The sequence below is a fragment of the Dasypus novemcinctus genome, chromosome 17 (genome assembly GCF_030445035.2).
Source record: "Dasypus novemcinctus isolate mDasNov1 chromosome 17, mDasNov1.1.hap2, whole genome shotgun sequence".
Classification (NCBI taxonomy): Eukaryota; Metazoa; Chordata; class Mammalia; order Cingulata; family Dasypodidae; genus Dasypus; species Dasypus novemcinctus.
Window position 1 is genome coordinate 59458404 of NC_080689.1, and position 22771 is coordinate 59481174.

The following is a 22771-nucleotide window of genomic DNA, read 5'->3' on the forward strand; positions in this document are numbered from 1 at the left end:
TTTTCTAGGAAAGACTTGTGGAAAGTCTTACTGTCTGATGGCTTGGACCCCTGCTTCCTGCATGCTAAACCAACAGACTTTTTGAGAGTGCTGTATAAACAAAACCACTGTCAACCTGGAATAAAAAGGACATGGAAAGGAGAGATTGAAGGAGAAAGAGCTTTAAGAGGAAAACCATGGAAGCTGAGATCTGGATAAGATATCACCTTGGGCCAAGAGAAGAACCCCACCTATGTGTACAGAGAGGGTGAGTTTCCCCAGCAGTTGAAGAGGGTGGATGTTCCTGTCCGGTGTTCTGAGAGAGTTTTGCCACCCCAGAGTACAGAGTGGGTGAAGCACATTCCCCAAGGATTAGGGCAGTTAAAGTTGACACCCCACATGTCTGAGAGGGGTGGACCTGTCCCCGAAAGGTTAGGGAAGGCCAGGTGGTCAGCTCATTGCTCTGAGAGGGTTGAGCCTGTATGCCAAAGGTTAGGGGGAATGTTGTCTTCACATCACTGTGCTAGGGGGGTTAAGACTAACCCAAAGATTGGGTAAGGTGTGGCAATCACCCCAACACTCTTCGAGGGAGAGGTCTGGAGCTTGGTCAACACCCAGATGCTTGTTGAGGGTGGAACCAAGAAAATGGCCATTGGGCAAGCATGTTTGGAAAGGGTAGGTTTACTTTGGCACCAAGGAGAAGAAACCATCTTCTTAAGAATGACTCTCATACTTTGATACCAAATGGAGAATGTCCTGCAGGTTTACTGAACTGTAGAGGACTCCGTGACTCATGTTTCCCTCCCAATTTCTCCTTATTGTAATGAAAATGTTTATCCTATGTCTGTACATTTGTGTACTGGAAACAGATAAATTATTTTTTAAGTTTCAGAGGTCTATAGCCGACAGGACTTTGCCCCAAGACAAACTATATTTATTTAAATTGATTGTGATATGATTTAGTGCTTGCATTGTAACTGATTTTTTTTTTTAAATATTGTAATTTTTTTGGAATTCAGAGGGTGGAGTGTAGCAGTTTAATATAATTGATGAATTCCAAAAAGAAATATTGGATTATGCTTGTAATTTGATCTGAACCTGGGCATGATTGAGTTATGATTAGGGTGTTGAGTCCCCAGTGGATGAGGACTCACAGATAAAAGGCATGGCAAAGAACAGAGTTGGGGGTTTCTGACGTTGGAGTTTTGATGTTGGAGTTTGATGGTGAAGACTTAAGCTGGAGCTCTGGGAAGTCAGCACGCAGAGGAAAGAGAAGCCAGCCCCAGGAAGAAAGGAACCTTGAACCCGGAGAAAAGCAAGCCCTAAGAACGTAGGAACCCGGGAAGCCTAAACCCTTGTAGACGTCAGCAGCCATCTTGCTCCAAATAGACTTTGGTGAGGGAAGTAATTTATGCTTTATGACCTGGTATCTGTAAGCTCCTGCCCCAAATAAATACCCTTTATAAAAACCAACCAATTTCTGGTATTCTGCATCCACACCTTTGGCTAATACATGGGGTAAAGAAAGGAAGGCCTCTTAGAGCAAATGACATTTCAGCAGACAACTTAAAGGTGTTCAGGTGGCAAGGCCGAGTCATGGAATAGTCTGTCAGTTCCCGGTCCACCCTTTGCCTTGCTTTGTTTAATACTTCTTTCGCCAGCTGCTCAACATTGGGCTTTGTCAGTAGAGGGCGCTGGGGAAACACTGCAAGCTCATAGGGGCAGGAAGGCACTTCCCAAATAGATTCTGGTCTTTTTTATTCACTGCGGGAGCTAGTGGATCCGTGTTCAGGAGACCCGGTGGTGCTCACCTCAGCAGCCCTCAGGACCTGCCCCAGCCACACCCTCAGGGCACACTTCCCCACCTGCAGCTGCTTCCATGGCCACTCTGGCAGCACCCTCCTGCAGCTGTCTCCAGGATTGACAGATAAAATACAGGCCACCCAGTTAACTCTGAATTCCAGGTAAACCATCTTTAGTATGTGTCCCATGTAGTATTTGGGATTGTAGTTCCATTTGCTAAATCTGGCAACTCTAGTCTCCCCACTTGGTGGCCCACCTCTGCAGATCACTTCGAGCCATCCACACCCACATACTGGCAATGACAGGCAGCTGCTATGAATGAGCTCTGACCCATACCCTCTGATGAATCCAATCTCTTCATCAGGACGTATGTATGTCCCTGTGATGACCAAGGTATTTTTGAAGAGGTCAGAATTTCAGCTTTGGTGAGAACTGTGAACTCCTAAGTCCTTAGTCCCCTCATTGTGCACTGTCTATAGGTAATATATATATTTTTTTCATCCGTTACTTCTGGATCCCTTCAAGTCTTTCTTTCCCCCTTAGTAAACCACCTTTTACTATTTAACAACTATTTACATCAAAATTTCCCCTTTCAAAATTATTAGTTTGAGCGCCATGTCGTTTAGACCCTAAATGACATGAAGTGCTTTCTTATTCAAGAAATTTAAAGATCAGTGTGGCGCTTAAGGGTTTATGGGGGAGAATGGCCTGCTGTTAAGTTGGATAAGTAAAAGTTGTGCTACAGAGCTACAGAAGGCATTGCAGCCATGTTCATGATTTTAGATTTCATTCTAAATGCTATTTGAAGCAAACAAATAGAGTGTCATGATCAGATTTATGTTTAAAATTACTTTGGGCTTCTGATTCTGGTAGAAACATGGCAGCAGCCTGGTTCTGGATCTTTCCACTTCAAGAAATCACAGAGTAACAAGAAAAACATGTCCACAATCCCCACAGTGTCGTCAGTCAAACTTGACAGGTGGAGACAATTCACAAATTCCACATTGAATGGAAGTGTGAATAAGAGCTGAGATTAACAGAATGGGCTGAGAGGCCAGAACAGTGCAGTGGGGGAAGAACAGGAAGTGAGGAAGGAACTGGTGGTAGCAGATCCCCAAACCACCAGCAAATACTCCCAGGAGAGAACCCAACCCTAAGCAAGACCTTCAACAAGGACACCTGAGCTTTGCAGTGTGTCAGTGAGAGCAAGTGGAGGTGGAAAAGAAAGGACACGAAGTGCCTAGGGGGTCCAGAGATAACATAACTGAAAAGGCAAGTTAGGGGATCGCCTTGAAAAGGCAGGAAAAAGGTCTCAATGTAACAGATTAAAGAGTCATGGTGCTTAGAGCTTGCATAGAACACTTTGTTCTTAACAATGTCCCCGCCCGAGAGTGTATGGCTACACTGAGAGCCTTATTTTATAGACAGTTCATCACTGTAGCCACAGAGGAGGGAGTTGAGAAACCTGAACAGACTCCCTTTCCCTTCATTCTCCTGCTAGTACTTGGCCCAGGAAAATCCAACCATTAAATTATAAGTACATAGAAATATGCAGCATAGTATTTGCACAAATACACTCTAGGAAATACAAGAAGTTGGGGAAGGGATGTCCCTGAAGTGAAGCAGAAACTGGTAGAATTTGAGAAAGAGAAAAAGACGAAAGCATTTGAGTGAAAATAAAATTTAAAGGGAGTGGGAAGCAGCTTTGGTTCGATCAGTTGAGCTTCCATCTACCATATGGGAGGCCCTGGGTTCGTGTCCCGGGGCCTCTTGTGAAGGCAGGCTTGCCTGCATGCTGCAGAGAGCCACCTGTCCTGCAGACACCGCGGAGTGCCGCCGGGCCAGTGCCGTGGAGAGCCGACTCTGCAAGGTGATGCAACAAATAAGGGAGACAAGCAAAAACACAGAAGAGCACACAGCGAATGGACACAGAGAGCAGACAGCAAGCAAACCGCAAGGGGGGAAGAGAAATAAATACAGACACAGAAGAACACACAGTGAATGGACACAGAGAGCAGACAGCATGCAAAAAAAGCCACGAGGGGGGCAGAAAAAAAATTTAAAGGGAACACAAGCAAGTATGGAAACCACAGGACATACATTAAAGTACAGAAATTAAAAAGAAATAAAGCAAACAAAAGGAAAGTTAGGATTATGGGCAAATAGAAACATAAGATAGGCAGGGAAGATCCAATACACTACAAATGAATTGCCAAAGACAACCCTAAGTAGAAAACTTGAACCTACATATTCCCAGGGAGTTTGATTCAGAGTAATTAAGAGATATCCTAATAAAATTAATGGACTTTCAAGATAGAAAGTCCTTTGGCCAGCTAGGCAAAAAGATCAGTTGGTTACAGATCACTTTGGAAAATGGAATGCATGAAATTCAATTACAACGTAAGTATAAATATTTAAAAGCATTCAGATAGGCAAGTTAGAGTTGCTGCCAGATCTTGGAAATTCATTTATTTTAAAAATCAACATTGAATGGAGCTGTGTGCCAGGCACTGTTAGGTATGGCAATTTATCTACAAACTTGAAACAGTAATAACTCATTAAGTTTACAGTCTTCTGAAGGGATACAGATAAACTAAAATGATGTCACACACAAAAAAAGGTTTATCCTGAATTACAAATATGCCACACTTTTGCAAACTGTCTTTTTCAACCACTTTAATAAATATCCAGGTGAGAGATGGATTGTCTCTTCCCAAACCAAGAAGTCATGCTGTTCTTTGTTTAAAAAAACAGAGGAGCCAGAATGAATTGGTAACTATACAACATCTCACAACAGCACCTATCCCTTTCCAAATCTTGGAACTAAATTCTAGTGGAGCCTGATTAACTGAGGAGTAATACATTATGAAGAGTCTAAAACATCACTCACCTATGTATCTGATTTAGGTTTACAACATAACTGAAAACTTTGCCTCAAAAGAGCAAAGCACTGAACCTGCCTTTATTTGAAGACCACTATTAAAGATCATTTATTATTACATTTCTCAATTAAATGTATTCGATACAGACAAAAAAATCCACCCCCCCCCCCCCGCCCAGGTACCAGGGTTGGTACCCAGGACCTTGTATGTGGGATGCCAGGGCTTAACCACTGAGCTACATCGGCTCCTGAGTTGGTTTTCTCACTTGTTTTTAGGAGGCACCAGGAACCGCACCCAGATCCCCCATGTGGAAAGCAGACACTCAAACACTTGAGCCCCGTTCACTCCCCTGCCCCCCTCCCCCTTTTTTTAAGTGCCAGAGGTCAGAAACTGAACCCAGGATCTCGTATGTGAGAAGCTGGCCACATTGGCTCCCTGAGGTTTTTTTCCATTTATTTTGCTTGTTTTTTTCAGGAGGCACTGGGAACTGAACTTGGGACCTCCCATGTAGGGGGTGGGAGCTCAATCGCTTGAGGCACATCCACTCCTTTTTTTTTTTAAAGATTTATTTCTCTCCCCTTCCCGCCCCCCACCCCCCACCCCGGTTGTCTGTTCTGTCTCTATTTGCTGCGTCTTCTTTGTCCGATTCTGTTGTCAGCAGCATGGGAATCTGTTTCTTTTTGTTGCGTCATCTTGCTGTGTCAGCTCTCCGTGCGTGCGGCACCATTCCTGGGCAGCTCTCCCTACGGGGTGCACTCCTTGCGCGTGGGGCTCCCCTACGCGGGGACACCCCTGTGTGGCAGGGCACTCCTTGCGCACAACAGCACTATGTATGAGCCAGCTCCACACAGGTCGAGGAGGCCCGGGGTTTGAACCTTGGACCTCCCATGTACTCCCTACTTCTTAACCCTAGTGTTATTTGTAATACAAGAAATCAGGTGAGAAGATACATAAATTACTGAAGCCAGAATATCTTTTTACTTTTCAAAAGCATCTTGAGATTTAGGAGGGTTTAAGGACACTTTATGATTTTTGAGAAACCTATCTAAAGACTTTCATTTCTTCTATTAAGTTTCCTCCAAGCACAGGAATTAAAGTCATTGACCACTCCATCCCTTTCAAAACAAAATCCATTTCCTTTGCTGCCCTCATCAGTACTAGAAGCTTATGTTAGGTAAGGCTTATATGCCATTTAAAGTTATATTCCCATTTATTCATCTCTTGATTCCTAAATTGCCTCAAGTGAAAAACAAATCAGACTAGAACCATGTATAAGACAGAATCCACAAAATCAAGTCTTTTTAAGTCCTGCCTCCATCACAAGTACTTTTTCTTTGATAACTTTAAGTGATTAAAAATGTGTTAAACTAATGACTTACTTAAAAACAAATCCACATAATTCACACACCCAGAAAAGGGTTGTTCTTGAATAGTTCCCTTGAGAACTTGTCAACTTTTTATTGGGTCAAATTTCAGGGTTTCCATTACTATTAACTACATTATAATCTTAATACTTAATGTATTAAGATATAATCTTAAAGCTTGTACTTGCTCAGGAAGGGAACATTTCCTTTCTTGTACAATTTGTTTTTCCTGATAATTTGCCTTTTTGTTCATTTGCCTGATTTTCTAACATTTACATTTTCTTGCATCCTCCACAGCTTTGTAGTGTCTCCCACTATACAACTGTCTACATTGTCCAACCTGTCAGATAATCTTTCATAGTCTATCCTGCTGGCCATCAGTCTGGACTGTCTACTTCACAGCTGTCATTCTGGAACTTCTGGGACTTTACCTTTCACCTGTGCCCAGCCCCATTTCTAGACATCATACATCATAGAGCTTGCATGTCTAAAAATACCTTTATTATTACCCCCAACAGTATAATTGGATATATAATTCATTCAAACTTTTGAAGGCAGTACACCATTGATCCGTAGTTTTTAATGTTGCTGTTGAGAATATAAGGCCAGTATTTTCAATCTTTAGTATGTGATCATTTTTTGCTATCTGGGAACTTTTAGAATATCCTCTTTATGTCTGATATCCTAAAATCTCATGTGGTATACCTTGGTATGAGCCTTTTTTCCAATCCATTTCATCAGGGAAATGTTTTTGTATTGTTTTTCTATTCCACCCCCATCCCTATTTTCTCAGTTCTCTTCCTGGAACTATTAGTTGGACATTAAACCTCCTGAATTGATCTATTTTTTTCCCTTTCACTTTGATTTTTGTTCTAGATGGTTTCCTGGTCTTTCAATATTCTCACTTAAGTTTTTCATATTTTAAATTTCTTGTTCTGATGTTTACTAGGATCTTGCACTGATTTCTTGAATATAGTATCCTTTTGGATCTGAGGAGATTGTAGTTCTTAAAGGTTTTCTACTTCCTGGGAGTTACTTTTTGTTTACATATACCTTTCATCATCAGAGTTTTTCTCATATTTCTGGTGATCTTTGCGTCTCTGCTTCAAAGTGAAGCACTAAAGTACCTGTTTGGAAGATATGTATACATAGGCAGGGCAAAATGACTGGTGTACTTCATCGTAGGGGTTTAGTGACCAGTTGGGTTTTTTGGTGGGGATCCTCAAAGGTCAGTGTCTTTTCCCTCAGCAGTGGTTTTTCCAGAAGAATCCTCCAATATGCTACCTGGTAAGTATAAGCCTGGCTGGCTGTTGGTATTCAAAGATAAGGAGCTAGGGATCTCATCCAATATGCAAATTTCTTACTCCCTATTTTCTGCACAGTGCCTCACCTCAGCCTAGTCATATGTCAGAAGTCTTTTTCCCTTTTCAGATGAATTTCTGTTACAATAACTTCAGCCTCCAACTTTAGACATGCTTGCTATTGTGTAATTATTGGTCAATCTTAGCAAAAAACACAAAAAACAAAACTCATCTCTGAAGCCAGTGTTGTAGACAACTGCTTGAATAAAACAGAAATTTCTAATAACAAAATAATGTCATTAAAATATTACTGTTGATACCTGTAGGTTTTGTTTAGTTAATCTCTAATCTCTCAGTGTATATCCAGATGGATTTAGATCTCCAAAATTCAAATGAGACACATTCACATACTTTTTATTAAGGCTCTTAAGTTAAACGCATAGTTTTGGAGGTATGTTCTTGAAGTTTTAAACACAACAGTCAAAATGCAGTGGTCACTGAAATAAAATACAATAACCACCTACGACCAAATGATACTGTTTTTAGAAATCACTTCTTTCACTGAGAGGGTTTGTTTTTGTATGGCCTATAAACAAATTTTGTTTTTCCAATTCAATTGTAACCTCAAGAGCCCCCTACAGCACATGGTAAAACCTAACTCCCTTTATAAATGCAATCCGGCCCTTATCAAATAACTGCCTTTTCAAATGGAATAGAAATCTAATACATATAGAAAAGATGAGCAAGCACAGATACAAAACAGGAGAAAAATAAAACTAGAAAATGAATCTCATTTTCTATATCAACAAGGAAAATGATCCCGGTTTCATGATTAGTTAAATCTGCAAAATGCCAGTTCTTTGAGGTATTGAGCAGTATTCCAATTCAAACCATGATTTCTAGAATAAGTAAAAAAACACAAAAAACTAACAAATATCTTAAGTGAGACAATATGGCTTTAGACCAAAAAGAAAAAAAAATCTCTCACACACAATAATCACTGCAAGAAGATCCCACAGGCTATAGAAAACAAAGGAACTTTAATATCCAAAAGTCAGGGTAAAGAATACTGGATTAATGACCCATTAAGAATGAATCACTTCATGTTCTTTACAGTACCAGATGTATTTCAAAGTAAAATCTGAATGCATATTGCAGAGAATGAAACCATTTAAAAAATTGTAATGTCTGGTAACTAATACCAGTATGATTTTTAGATTGAATTATCTTTAAATGATTTAACGCTAAGGGTAGGTTTTAAATAGAAGTTGCATTATTCCCAAACTGTGAATCTGTTCAGTAGTAACCTTTTCATCATGAGTAACGCAACCACTTTCTTCTCAAAAAGCAGTAAATGTACATTTAAAAATTTGTGCAATATGAAAATATACTGGCTAATAAAAACTGTTATAACTTGAGATAGTCAAAATGAAAGAAAAATTATTTGCTTAAATTATTTATGCCCAAATAATTGACCCTGCAGTCCATATATGTTTAGGAAATAAAATATTTTTGAATAAGAGAAAAATAATAATGAAACTAAAATAGAAACATAAGCCAGAAGAAATCTAAAAGTAGCTTCCTGGTATTTTATATTTTCAGACAACTTCATTTAAGCTGCTTTTGGTTGTGTGCCCTGATCTGTAGACATTAATGAGAAAATAAAATATCCAGATATTTAAAAAAATTTACTCATCTTCCATAAATCAACTTTTAATGTACCAACACTTAAAATACACAGTGACTTAATGAAACATCAGTACAACTGCATAGAACTGAGCTCCAGAATTATGCGCTTATGAGCTGTCTTTCCTGGGCTCTGGTTTAGAAGTGTATTGGCTTAAAGACCAGCTTAGAGTCATTTGCTCCTACCTGGTAGCTTATAGACCAGGAAAACTAAGATTTCACAGGCCTTTTTTGTTCCTGAATAAAACACTGGGAGTTCTCCGAAGGTCTTAAAAACAACCAACCATCCAAATATGTATACCTTTGTGAGATGAAGAAGGTTTGTGAGCTACAGTGAAAACAAAATGAAAACCTCCCTCAGCTCTTTCTAAAAGACTCTGAAATGCACTGGAAATTTCAAAACTAGAACATGCCATCAAAGATTAAACCTCTTAATGCTTGGAGCCAGCCCAAAATAATAAAATTGGAACTCCAGGAAAACAGGTACCAAAAAATTCAAAATAATGATTGCACTGAGGATTCTCCTCTTTGAAGGCTGTTTAAGGAGGTAGGATTTTAAGTTTTTTGTATTTTTTTGGCCTCTGAACATTTAAAAATGCTTTGCCTGGCTGGTCCTTCAGGCTAATTTTGGAGTTTTCAATGAACCCCAAGCCTGACACAGGATATTCTACAGTTTCACAGCTATCATTTGTACATATTAAAATTAAGTCAATTTACTCTTTTTGAGTAAATCTAACTAGAAAACAGCAAATTAATATATTCCTTTACATACAACTTTGTTTCTCAAAATTTTTGAAAAACAAGAGCAGATGACTTTGTATTTAAAGACTACCAAAGTGTGTATTTCATATTCACATGCAAACAACTTAAAATCCTATAAATCTCATGTCAACTCTGCATGATACCTTTAAGAAGGAAATGACATACAAAGTTTGCTAACTGTGCAAAATATTAAATTGCTAAACATTTTACATAATGAAATAATACATGTAAATGTAGAAGTTGACACATGAAATTAACATGAGTTCATAAGAACTTATCACATTTCAGAGATTTTCTTAGTAACAAGTTTGTCTTTATATTTCCTGGTACACAGCAAAATTTATCACAGAAGATAAAAATCCTTTTAGACAAATCCAACGGAATTCTTGAGGCACCTTCTCTTATAAAACACAAAATGAATGCAATTATCAATCCATCTGAGAAAAGTTCAATTTAAGTGAACATTATTTTTTCCTTTTAAGTATATTTTACAGAAATTTAATAAGGCAAGACAAATTTGTGAAAAAAAAAATGTAGATACAAAAATGATGTAAACTAATAATTTATATTTAAAAACCCCAAAGGTATAACAGTGGAGATGGGACAGCAAAAACAATGCTTATTTTTAAAAAAACCTAAAACAGAATTGTGCACAAGCTGAAGACTACAAAGACTTCTAGACTCTGCACAGTTTTGGTTTTTCTTTTTTTTTTCTTTTTACATCTTTATATTACATGTTTTAAATCATCTTAGGAATGCAAACTAGAACTGCACACTACTTTAGTGGAGAAAAGTTCAACATTGTGCAATTTTCTGCCTCTTAATTTTTAAAAAGTGGCAGCAATCCCTGCATTTTTATTTGAAACAAGGATCTGAGAAACTTTATCAAAAAAGGTAATGAAGGCAAAAATTGGCAGACATCCAGCATCTTGTTTCTTTTTAAAACAATGTGGATGATAAGTAATTTCATGATTTAAAAAATGAATCTTTTAAATAAATACATTGTATCTGACATTTGCACTGACTGATTTGATAAATCTTTAAGTAAACAACGGCTTTACTACATTCCCTGTAGCCTCAAGCCACTGGCTTTAGATACCGGAGTCCTTTCTCACTGGGTTTCATACCCAGCCACTCGATACCCTGCAGGCTGGTTAGGCAACATGCTGCCGTTCTGCCCCTGAGGTGGCTGCACGCTGTAATTTGGACCCATCCACGGTGCAGAAGACTGCGTCTGACTGGTAGAGAATGTGAAAGAAGCAGAGGTCAGGGGAAATCCATTGATTAAAGAAAATGTACTGCCAAGAACAAATAACATATACATGAGAAATGGGAAACACACTTTTTCTTAAATCCAATATAGGAATAGAAGTTATGCAAAGGGAAAGCAAAGGCAAAAGTTTTTTGCCTTAAGAAGTAAGCATCCCATTTAATTTGAACAGTTTTATTTTGTTAGAAATTACAGCTAAGAAACTACCCTTAATCTATAAACTATAAACATTTGAGCCCAGTAAAACCCATCTTCTACCTCAGAAAGGAAACGGTCTTATTTGGGTTAGACATATGTTGAACAAGCCACCCCCAGAAAGAAATTTGATCATTTGGTATAATAAGGACTAGCATTTATATTACTTGAAGAAATGAAAACAATTGTTAGCACATGTAAGTTGAAACATTTTTTTCAACATTACAACACTCTTTAACTGCAATGTATTTTTATTTTCAGTTTGTTCTTCAGAAATTATGTAAAATTGCATAAAGGGATTTTTTTTAAGGAAGCCTGCCATATAACAATACCTGACTAATAATGCATAGAAAAAAGGATACTGAATAAAACAACTGCTTATCAAAGTAACTATATTCAACAATGACTTACTAAGTGATCACCAGTAATGTAAAAAGCTTACCAATATTACACTCTTATTTCTTACTAAAACATTAGTTGATTCATTATCAAGCATTACCAAAATTCTTTATCATGCTGGTCACATTTTAAGACAACATATTTCTAGGCAAATGTTTAAAAGAGAAAGATTTAAAACTATAAATTAATTCTTGACATTTTCTAAGGATAATAAAAGAAAAGAGCAAATCTGCTTACTTAAATCCCTGCTGGTTCCATGCCTGGCCATACATTCCATATGCAGGAACTTGCCAACCATTAGGCATATACTGGCCAATTTGTTGTGGATTTCCATACCACTGGCCCCACTGACCATAAGCTTGTGGATATCCAATTTGATTTTGCTTTTAAATAAAATTGTAACAGATAAGTTAGTATCATTTGAATCTACTTGTACAAATTCCAAAAATACCATTAAGTACTTGCTATAATATAGAAAGTCATCATTATAATTAAAATGACAGGATAAACAAGAGTTTAGTAAGGGATGGCTAACCAGAAGTGAGGTTATACTGCTATAACTCTACATGATATTTTCATTGGGAGACCTTTGTAAGGTAACAGGTAATGCCTTAGTAATAAATACCAAGCTCAGAATAATGAAGTGCTTTGTAAACTCTTTACTTTAGAAAGGAAAAATACATATGGTTTGCTTTAGGATTTTCCTAGTCCCATATCTGTGCTCCATTTACAACTTCCTCACAGAAATCTTTGTAGGATCAAGTTTAAACCAGTAAAAGCTGCCTGTGAAAAACCAGTAAAAGCTGCCTGTGAAAAACAGAAGCAGCAACATCTGGAAGAAAATGTCACAGCCCTAAATATATTTATAGCCGTATTTTCTTTCAATTAAGTCAAGCATGCTTGTGAGTTCTCCAAATAGTACGTGAATAAGTTTACCAAATATTTAAAAAATAGATATAATACTGTTAGGTGTGTCAGAGCATTTTAAAATCTACTGTATGTGCACGATTCAATTGGGGTGGTGACATTCATCATGTCACAACTCTGGAACTATAATATATGTAGGAAGAGCCCTTATATACTATTGTTTAACTAGAAATTTATTAACAAGGAATACCAACAATTTTCATTAAAAAATAATCCTTAGTATTAGCCCATCAATTATTTCCCAAAGTTAAGAACCCTCTCACCTGTTGCACTGGATTTATCATATCAAGAGTTTCTTTGCCCCAGTAACATTTCACAACATGCCCTTCAATGGTAGTACCATTGACAGAAACAATTGCATGTGCTGCACTTTCATGGGAATTGAACCTATTGAAAACAATATTAAGGATCACCAATACAAATTCTTTTAAATATTTATGAATAAAATCTGTTTTAAAAAATCAAGCTGAGCCTGAGACAAAACAGGTAGCTCACATAAAAGAATCAATAAAATGGCATATTTTCTTTGCAATTTTTTTCCCCAAAGATTCTGTAGTAATGTGGAAACTTGCTTTGATAAAGGATGTGTTTTGTTAGCTTTTGTTCAAATAAGGGAACTATAAAAAACAGCAAATACACTAAATGCTAGATGCTAGAGAAATGTCTATTTCTTTATAACCAAGGTGAATTTTAAAGAAAATCACTTAAAAATGAAATGTTTAAAAACTATTTGGGGGAAAAACTTTTTAAAAAACTGTACAAGGCATGGGACTGCATAATACAGTGAACACTGGTGGATAATGGACTGTAGTTAACAGTAACAGTACAAATATGGGAATATTGTCTCAGGAACTATAACAAATATACAACACTAATATATGTTGTTAATAACAGAGTAGTTTGTGGGAAAAGTACACCAAATGGAAGATATGAACTACAGTTAACGGTAGTATTTGCACAATGGTCTTTCATCATTTGTAACAAATGTTCCACAACAATGCAAGGTGGTGGTGGTGGGGTGATGTATGGGAATCCCTTATGGTATGCATGATTATTTTACAAACTCACAACTTCTCTAAAAAAAAATATATATATATATATATATATAATATATAGTATAGTATAGTATATAATATAATATAAAATAAATAAAACAAAAACCACCCCTACCGAACAAATGAATATCCTTTATCTGGAAAGACTCGAATTTCCATTATTTGTCCAAATGGTGAAAAAGTCTGACGCATTAGTTGTTCTGTTAGACAAAAAGAAAAACAAACAAAAATATATTAAATTTTATAAAACATCATCCAAATATTAAGCTCTGGGTTTAAAAATTAATCTCGAGCTATCACACAGGTAAAGGTAAAACTCCTTACCTGTTAGCCCAGAAGTAACACCTCCACAGTATACAGTACAGTTGCTTGGACTAGACTGATTTACAACCTCATCATATGATAACTGTTTGGTGTTTGCTGGGAAGGAAAAAAGAATTTTATGTCTCTAATTCATTAAATAAAATGTTGAGAAAGAGAAAAGCAGCATATTAACTACACTACTATAATGTTAATGATATTTACCTTGACCAAATTGTTTATAATATACATTACATGTGGATTTAGGATTAAAACACCCCCAAGAATATATAAAAATTACCCAGTATTTTCTATTTTTAATAGGAGACTTGACATAAGAGATATAATTATCATTTGTTATAATTACAAAAATGAAAACTAAGTACATTTTTGAATAGTAGTCTTGATTTGCTTCTCATCTATTTCTGCATTAAGTCTCCGGGAACAGCTCTAACATTTAAAAGCTAGTGTATTTTTCTCCAAAACGCCACATTTCCTTTTCTTCTCCAATACACCTACACTCATATGTACTCTTTGGAGCTGGAGGCTTTCGGGTTGCCCAGTTAGTTCTGATTTGTCTTCCACCAAGCCACTGGCCACCCATCTGTTGAATGGCGTTTTCGGCATCCTGTTCCGCACAACATTAGAAACAACAAAGAAGCCACTATTAGTTGATGTTAAACAACCTTTAGCAGTAGAGAAAAAATTCATGGTTGCTTATCAAAGATGGTCTCTGAATGAAAATGCTTTAAGAAATACACGATATACAGTAACTTTCCTAATATGCAATGGTACTTTTGTATTTTTATCTTTCTTTGATTTGGATATCAGACTTTAGGAATGCTATCATCTGAAAAGGCCCTGAGCCCAAAAGCCCCGAGTTGGCTATCCAAAAGTTTATTCAACAACTCAAGTTATTACAGATGAAAAATCTCACCTAACACAATCCAACAAGTTTGCTAGTGTTTGGTTTCTCTGATTCATCCAACATATAAGTACTAAACAACTACTATGTTCTAGGCACCAGGTTAAATGCTGGGGATACACTGGTGTGGAAAGCAGACATGGTCTCTCTGTCACCATGGATCTTACATACTTTTGGGAGACAAAGTAATTACATTTGTGGTAGGTGCCATGACAAAAGCAAAAGGCTGAAACAGAGAATATGGACATGCAGACCTACTTTGGGCAGCATGATTAAAGAAGTTCTCTCTGAAATGACATTCAAGTTGAGGTTGAGAGGAGTAGGAACTATCAAAGTCAAAACAATGGGGAAGAAGGCCTAGACAGAGGGAAAAGTACTGAAAAGGAGTTAAGGCAGGAAAGAGTTTGGTATGCTTCTGAGAGAAGCATGTGAAAGACTAGTTTCAGTGGATGCCAGAGAACAAAATTGAAATGTTTTAACTAAGAGACTGTTACATCTGCCTTATGTTTTAAGGAGGTCATTTTTAGTGCTAGGAATAGAATGGTTTAGGGAGATGGGTAGTGAAAGGATAAAGATGTTTTATAAGACTACTGCAATAATCCAGGCAAAAAATGTTGGTGGCCAGTAGCAGTGACTGTAACCTACAGGAAGAGAATTGGGGGGTTGAGGGTAGTAAAGAATAGGGGAGGAATCAAAGATAACTGAGAATCCTCTTTAGGCAGTTAGGAGGACAGTGTTGGCATTTACAGAAATAAGAATAAAGATGAGGAGGGAGGGAGAACAAGTCTGAGGAAGAAACAAAGTTCCACTTAAGATACATTAAGTTTGAGATGTCTGTGAGACATTTAAGTGAAGATCATTTGTTAATAAAAGTGGAGTACAAAGAAATATATTGGACTAGAGATATAAAAATTCAGAGTCATGAAAAAGATTTGAGAGAAAAGGCGGTGGCCTGGGACAGGGCACTGAATTCAGCAAAACTGGAAAACAGGATAAAGGAAAAAACCCACGAAAGTATACTGTTAAGAAACCAAGGAGTCAGAGATCACAAAGATAGAGGATTGCTAGTGACCTTGAAAGAGTTGTGCTGGTAGAAAGTGAAAGCAAAAATGAGGTAGGAGTGGTCTGAAAAGTAAACAGAGATGTAGCTTTGGTTTGCATATATCAAATGTGCAACCACTAATGGAACTCTGGCAAATTTAAAGTCATTCTTCAGACACATAAAGAAAAAATGCATATCCTTAAAAAGACAGGGAGTGGAGGTGGCTCAAGCCATTGGGTACCTCCCTCCCACATGGGAGGTCCTGGGTTCAGTTTCCGGTGCCTCCTAAAAAAGAAGACAAGCACACAACAAACAGACACAGAGAGCAGAGAGCAAATGCAAACAATGGGGGGAAGGGAGAGAGGAAATACATGTAAATAAAATAAATCTTAAAACTAAAAAGAAACAACCATTGCTTACTAATCCCTCACAAAAGAAGAAAAAAACTTCATTGGAGTGCAGGGGAGACGTGAGTAGAGGTAGTGGTTATGAAGAAGTGGAAGCATTTGCAAACAACTCTTGAGAAGTTTGATTATGAATTATAGCAGAGAATAGTGATATATAGCTTGGGAAGGGATGTGGGGTCAAGTAGGGTTTTGTTTTGTTTTGAGATACCAGGGGCTGGGGATTGAATCTGGGACCTTGTATGTGGGAAGCTGGGAAGCCAGTGCTCAACCACTGAACCATATCAGCTTCCCTGAGTTGACGTTTTGTTTGTTTTGCTTGTTTTTTTTTTTTTTTTTCTTTTTTTTCAGGAGGCACCAGGAACCAAATCCGGGACCTCCCATGTGGGAAGCATGCACAACTGCTCGAGCCACATCTACTTCCCAAGTGTGGTTTTAATTAAGACACTCAAGGGATACTACAACATATTTTTTGGTTGATGGCAATGACCCAGCGGAAAGGAACAGACTGATGACAAAGGACAGCAAGAATAAACATAGTACATATTATTATGATTCCATTTATAGGAAATGTTCAGAACAGGCAAATCTAGAGACAGAAAGATGAGCAGTGACTTAGGGCTGGGGGGAGAGTGGGTAGAGAGAAAAAGGGAATTATTGCTATTGGGTTTGGGGTTCCTATTTGGGGTGATGAAAATGTTTTAAAATTGATTGTGGTGATGGTTACACAACTATATGAAAATTTAAACAACCTGTACAGTTTAAATGGATGAATTTCATGGTATATGAATTATAACTCAATAAAGCTGCTACTAAAAAACAACAACGACAATAAGCACAGGATCAAACTCCTTGAAAAGGCAAGAAGGTGGGATCCCAGTCATTAATAATCTGGCCTTTTACAGGAAGGACTTTTCCTCCACAGTAACAGGAGGAAAGGAAGGAAGAAGGTGGGTATATTTTATGCTGGTTTGGTGATTGAAAGATGAAGGACTTCCTGTATGACACTTTCTATTTTTTTTTCAGTGAGGCATGAGATAAGGTTGTCAGCTCACAGTGATGATAGAGGAAGAAGAGAGGGATATAGGAAGAGACAGAAAGAGGCATGAGCTAGTTTTCTCACAAAAAAAGCAAACTTCCTAGAGAAACAGGTTTGCAAGCAAAGTACCAAGTACTTATCAAAAGACCACGAAATCAGAAGTGAAACCAGCTGACTCAGTTGTATGATTTTTCTCCTCCAACACTGTTACTTCAGATTAGGCAGAAAATCTGAATTTGACCAGTACTGGGATTTTGTCTAGCAAGTAAGGTGAAGAAAGAAAGGCAAGGGACTGCATGACACTAGAAAGTACCAATCACATATAAAAAAATTTACAGAAGTTGAAATGTAGACTCGGGAAGGTTACTCAGTTATACCTATCATATGATGGTTGTAAATATTCATATCCATCTTTGGCAGATCACAAAAGCCATGCAAAGGAATCCTTTGTTATTTTACTCCATTTTATACCTAAATATGCATTCAATAGTGATTTTTACACATATCAGGAGTCTACATCCCATATCAAAAGGGAAAAAATGAGTTCCCAGCCCACCTAAAAACCCTAACCTATTTCTCCAAATAGCATTAAAAAACTCTAAAAATCTTTATCAGTCCTCCAAGGAACTCACAAAAACTGGCTATCATCCATTGTACAAGGTATTTTTCCTACTTTTTCTAAATATCCCAATGCAATAAACCTTTCAGAATAAATACCACTCTCCTAGTTTTAAATTTTTTTTTTTGCGGAAAAAAAAACAAAAAACAAAATACAACAAAACTGTTTGATGGTAGATGGGACACATACATTGGCCAGCTTATTAATTTCACCTCTCAATTCCAAATTTTATTCTAATGTATGGGTTTTTCCTGATCTCTTAGGCTTTCCCACCTTCTTGCAGTGTATTGTTTGTACTCTAGCCTGGACTTGTGAGCCAAGTAAACATTTTTAGAACAGATTTTTTATTTGGATAGTAGATTTTGGGCAAAACTGGCTGCAAGCTGTTACAGCAAATACCTTAAGTAAGGATCCCTAGACATTAGTTCCAATATAAACAGACACAAGAGGGAAACGGACTTTGGCCCAGTGGTTAGGGCGTCTGTCTACCACATGGGAGGTCCGCGGTTCAAACCCCGGGCCTCCTTGACCCGTGTGGAGCTGGCCATGCGCAGTGCTGATGCGCGCAAGGAGTGCCGTGCCACGCAAGGGTGTCCCCTGCGTGGGGGAGCCCCACGCGCAAGGAGTGCGCCCGTGAGGAAAGCCGCCCAGCGTGAAAAGAAAGTGCAGCCTGCCCAGGAATGGCGCCGCCCACACTTCCCGTGCCGCTGACGACAACAGAAGCGGACAAAGAAACAAGACGCAGCAAATAGACACCAAGAACAGACAACCAGGGGAGGGGGGGAAATTAAATAAATAAATCTTAAAAAAAAAAAAAAAAAAAAAAAATAAACAGACACAAGAACTAGAAAAACACCACAAACATACAAACAAACAAAAAAACACACACAGGAGTTTGACACTACTTGGCATAGCTGCAAACAGATATATTTTTGAAAAATTCCCAGAAGGAACCCCATACATCAGAGCATATTACAATAATTAATGTTCATAAATTTGACCTGGAGTCATCAAGAAAATGATGTAATATTTATTTCATGTAATCCATTTACTAAAGTAAGAAAATCTTTCTAAAAAGCATTTTATACTATCAAAAACTTTTAATGGCTCATTCAAAGCACTCTAACACAAAAAGTATAATTTTGTACTTCATATCGCCAACTACTAGTCATAAAATAAAGGTTATACAATAAAATCTAAGGTTAATGAAACCTTGATATATATTCTAAGATTAGTGCATACAAATTCTACCATGCACCCCGTATGTTTTTGGAGATACAATACCTTGTTACAGAACAGTTTTGAACCTTCAGTTCTTATACTAAATACAAAAGTTAAATTATTTATTTGAATAATTATTTGACTTGGTAATTCATTTATATAAGGTTCAAACATTAAAAAGCACAACATAGTGAGAAGCTTCTCTCCCTGTCCCCCATCTGCCTAGTTCTCAACACCTCTTCCCAAACAGGAAACCTAATCCTAAATTTGTTTATTCCTGCAGGGGAAAAAAACACACATTCACATATGTATGTCACACAAATTTATGTTCCCTTCCTTTTCACACAATTTAGCCTATTCACTTAGCAACATATGGAAATCTTTCCATAATTGGTACTTAACAGAGCTTCCTCATTATTTTTCTTTACAATGGGGTAGTACTACATTTTATGGCGGACACTCTAAAGATTTCATCCAGTTGTTTTATTAAATGAGTCTCTCCTTTTTTATACCCCATACTCTCACATCTCCACTTGACAAACTACAGTATTCCTTTTCTCTGCAAAATCCAAAGATTTCAAAGCCCATGCAAACTGGCATTCGGTAAATATTTTTTGAATGAAAGAAAAATGATGAGAAGTCTTCAAATATATTAGCATATAATTTTTTAAAAAAGAATTCTACAATGGGAGAGCAGATATAGCTCAGTGATTGAGCTCCTGCTTCCCATATATGAGGTCTCAGATTCAATTCCCAGGGCTGTATAAAAGAGTCCCCAATGATTGCGATATTTTTTGGTAGCTAATTTTAAATGCATGGTAATATAAACAAGGAAAGAATGATTAAATTCATAAATAAGATTTTATTTACCTACCTTTTGCTGATAATTTTAACATCTCTACTTTCTATATTCTGACTTTGCATGTATGAGGTGCTAGATAAATGTTGACTAAATGACCAAACAAGAGAAAGAAGGTATGTGCTTGTTATCAATGAATGAAAAATGGCAGATGGAAGGAAGATTAAGCAAACTAAATATTTTCATTCTTTACTCTTAAAGCACTGTTAAACACACACACCATTTCTTAATGAGCTCACCCATTTGTTGAAAAAGGAGACAAAGCCATATCCCTTAGACTTTCCTGTTGCCATGTCTTTTACCACTCGGGCATCTCTGAAATCAGAAACAATCAGGAATTTAGATTTGTAAACTGTCCTCTGGATATAAAGCGATAATTTTATACACAATTCATTTTCATGTTTCACCTTCATTAAAGTGAACCTTCAATGAAAATTCACCCATCTATAAAATTTATCATGTATTAGCAAAAGGGGCTTAATCTTCTAAACATGCAAATCAATAACTTCTTAAATATATATATTTATATACATTGTACAGAAATTTCCTCCCATTTCAAAATATTTTTTAAACTTTTAAACATTGAGCATGGTGAAAGCAGCTATTCATATGGTTTATTTAACCACTAAATGAGTTCATGTACACATTAGATGAATGGCTTTCTTTAACCATGCAAGTTATCACCTGTCATTTGACACCATATTCTACCTAATCATTAAAAAGTTAAAACAGAAAACTGGAAACTGAAAGAATGAAAAAGGTATATATTCCTTAAATTAATTAAATTATTTCATTTTCTCAGCTTAATTTATACCCCCCTTTTGGACTATGGGTAAAATGACAATTTTGAGAACTTGACATTTTCAGAAATGTTAAATCATTGAAGAAAAATACTAGACACACACTTTAGTTTTAAACTATACAAGGAAAGATTTTATACTGAATTTTATAATAGCAATCATATAAGATTGATTGGAAACTATGAGATATAAAAGCAAAATTTAAAAAAATCAGAAAGTAAAAAAGCACGCCAACATTTATCCACTGTGAACCGTAGCTTGTAGTTAGCCAGGGCAATTCTGTCCATTCTTCAGAGACACTCTGCAAAATAACCAGAGCCCTATTATTTGAGATTGAGTAAAAACCCAGCCATGATAGCTAAAACTCCATACCTCAAAAAATTGGACTCAAATTGTGCTTCACAGGCAATCTGCTTTTAAGTTAGCCAGGTATGTCACAATGCTTGTTCTCTCAGGACACATGAACAAAACAGGCACTTTCACAACAAAAACCCAAGTCAGAAAGCCATGCAATGTAATTTTATATTAATGTATACATAATCATACTTTAGATCAATTCAGGAGTGATTTATTAAGTGTCTAGGGTCAAAATGAGGTGGTGGTGGTGAAAAGGGAAATTAATGTAAGTTACTTTTACATTACAGATACTTACTAAATTATCTGTATGGTACACATGCATTTAATTTGATAGCTGATTCATTTCTATACCAAAATTTTCTAGACTACCCTAAACTCAAGGTGCAGGAAGAAATTAAACTATAAATCATGAAAAGAAGGTACAGTCATATTTTTTAGTACTAAATATCAATAGGCCACCATTTATCACACACTTTCTATAGATAAACCAAGCACTATTATAGGCACTCTACAAAGAATATCTGATTGTCACAAGAACACTTCAAGATAGTTATCAATTTATCTTCAATAAAAAATAAATCAAGAAAATAAGTTATCGACTGCCAAAATGGTTCTTTTAAATTTAAGAAAGTGAACTCCTTGAACAGTCTAAGAGTCAAGACATTATATATTATCCCAACTGAAAATTATAAAATTGCCAAGACAAAACAATCATTAATAACCATGGATGATCATAAGAAAAATCTAATTCCAAACTAAAATTCCCGAGCTTTTCCAGAAAAGCTATTTCAATCAAAAGGAGAGCATTTAATAAAACAACTACTTAAGTCTGTTAAGGTTAAAAAGGTTTGGTCTTCTTAAAGAGCTCTGTTTCAGAAAATATTGGCCATTTCTCTGAAACAATTCGCTAAGGGAAAAATAGCCAAAGACCTAGACCAGGGTTCTTAATCCTTTTATGATCCTGTAACTACTGTGAGAATCAGATGAATTGAAAAAAGATTCTCCTTGTCGAAATGAAAATAAAAGCAAAATTTTGTATATAGAGATTTACAGGGCCCTCAAGAAGTTAAAGGTTAGGATTCTCTAGTTCAGATAATTGAAAACAAGCTAAATATTATCAAAACCAAATGAGATTACAAGGAACAATCAAGAAATTAAAACTTTCCTTATTTTCCTATTTAGTTCTCACAAAGAAAAATGTCACCTAACAGAACAGTCTATTTATACCTGATTTTGTGAATGCCTTTAAGTTGACCCTTTTCTTACAGCCACTCCTTGATCACTATGCTTTGTCATGTAATCCTCTTACCAATGAACTAAACAGCTTCCAATGAAAACCCATGAAATCCATCACCAATACTACTGGCATTCACCTTCCAGTCTCATCACCTTCTCACCTCTGCTAGCAGTCTGCTCATCAAACCAAACATCTAGAATTTTTTTACTAATCATCTAGCCAGAACAAGAATAAAAAAAGCAACTAGAAACCCTAAAAAAATTGTTTTCTGAATTCAACAATTACTTCTCATAGAGTACTACAATCAACTTGTTACTCTTATGCTAAAATGGCATACTTTTCAAA

The 22771-nt window shown here is 36.7% G+C and overlaps 1 protein-coding gene across 2 annotated transcripts in view; it reads right to left on the bottom strand.

Annotated features, from left to right (window-relative positions):
- Nucleotides 1–7716: 7716 nt before the first annotated feature.
- The window catches only part of TIA1 (TIA1 cytotoxic granule associated RNA binding protein), a 37623-nt gene continuing 22568 nt past the window's right edge, over nt 7717–22771 (bottom strand). For both annotated transcript variants that reach the window (XM_004460122.3, XM_004460123.4), the window contains 7 exons: nt 20272–20347; nt 14443–14551; nt 13948–14043; nt 13739–13823; nt 12832–12955; nt 11879–12024; nt 7717–11015 (listed from right to left, as the gene is read on the bottom strand). In XM_004460122.3, coding sequence (XP_004460179.1) covers nt 10889–11015; nt 11879–12024; nt 12832–12955; nt 13739–13823; nt 13948–14043; nt 14443–14551; nt 20272–20347 — 763 coding nt within the window. In that variant the 3' untranslated portion in view covers nt 7717–10888. The remainder of the gene's footprint in view (nt 11016–11878; nt 12025–12831; nt 12956–13738; nt 13824–13947; nt 14044–14442; nt 14552–20271; nt 20348–22771) is intronic.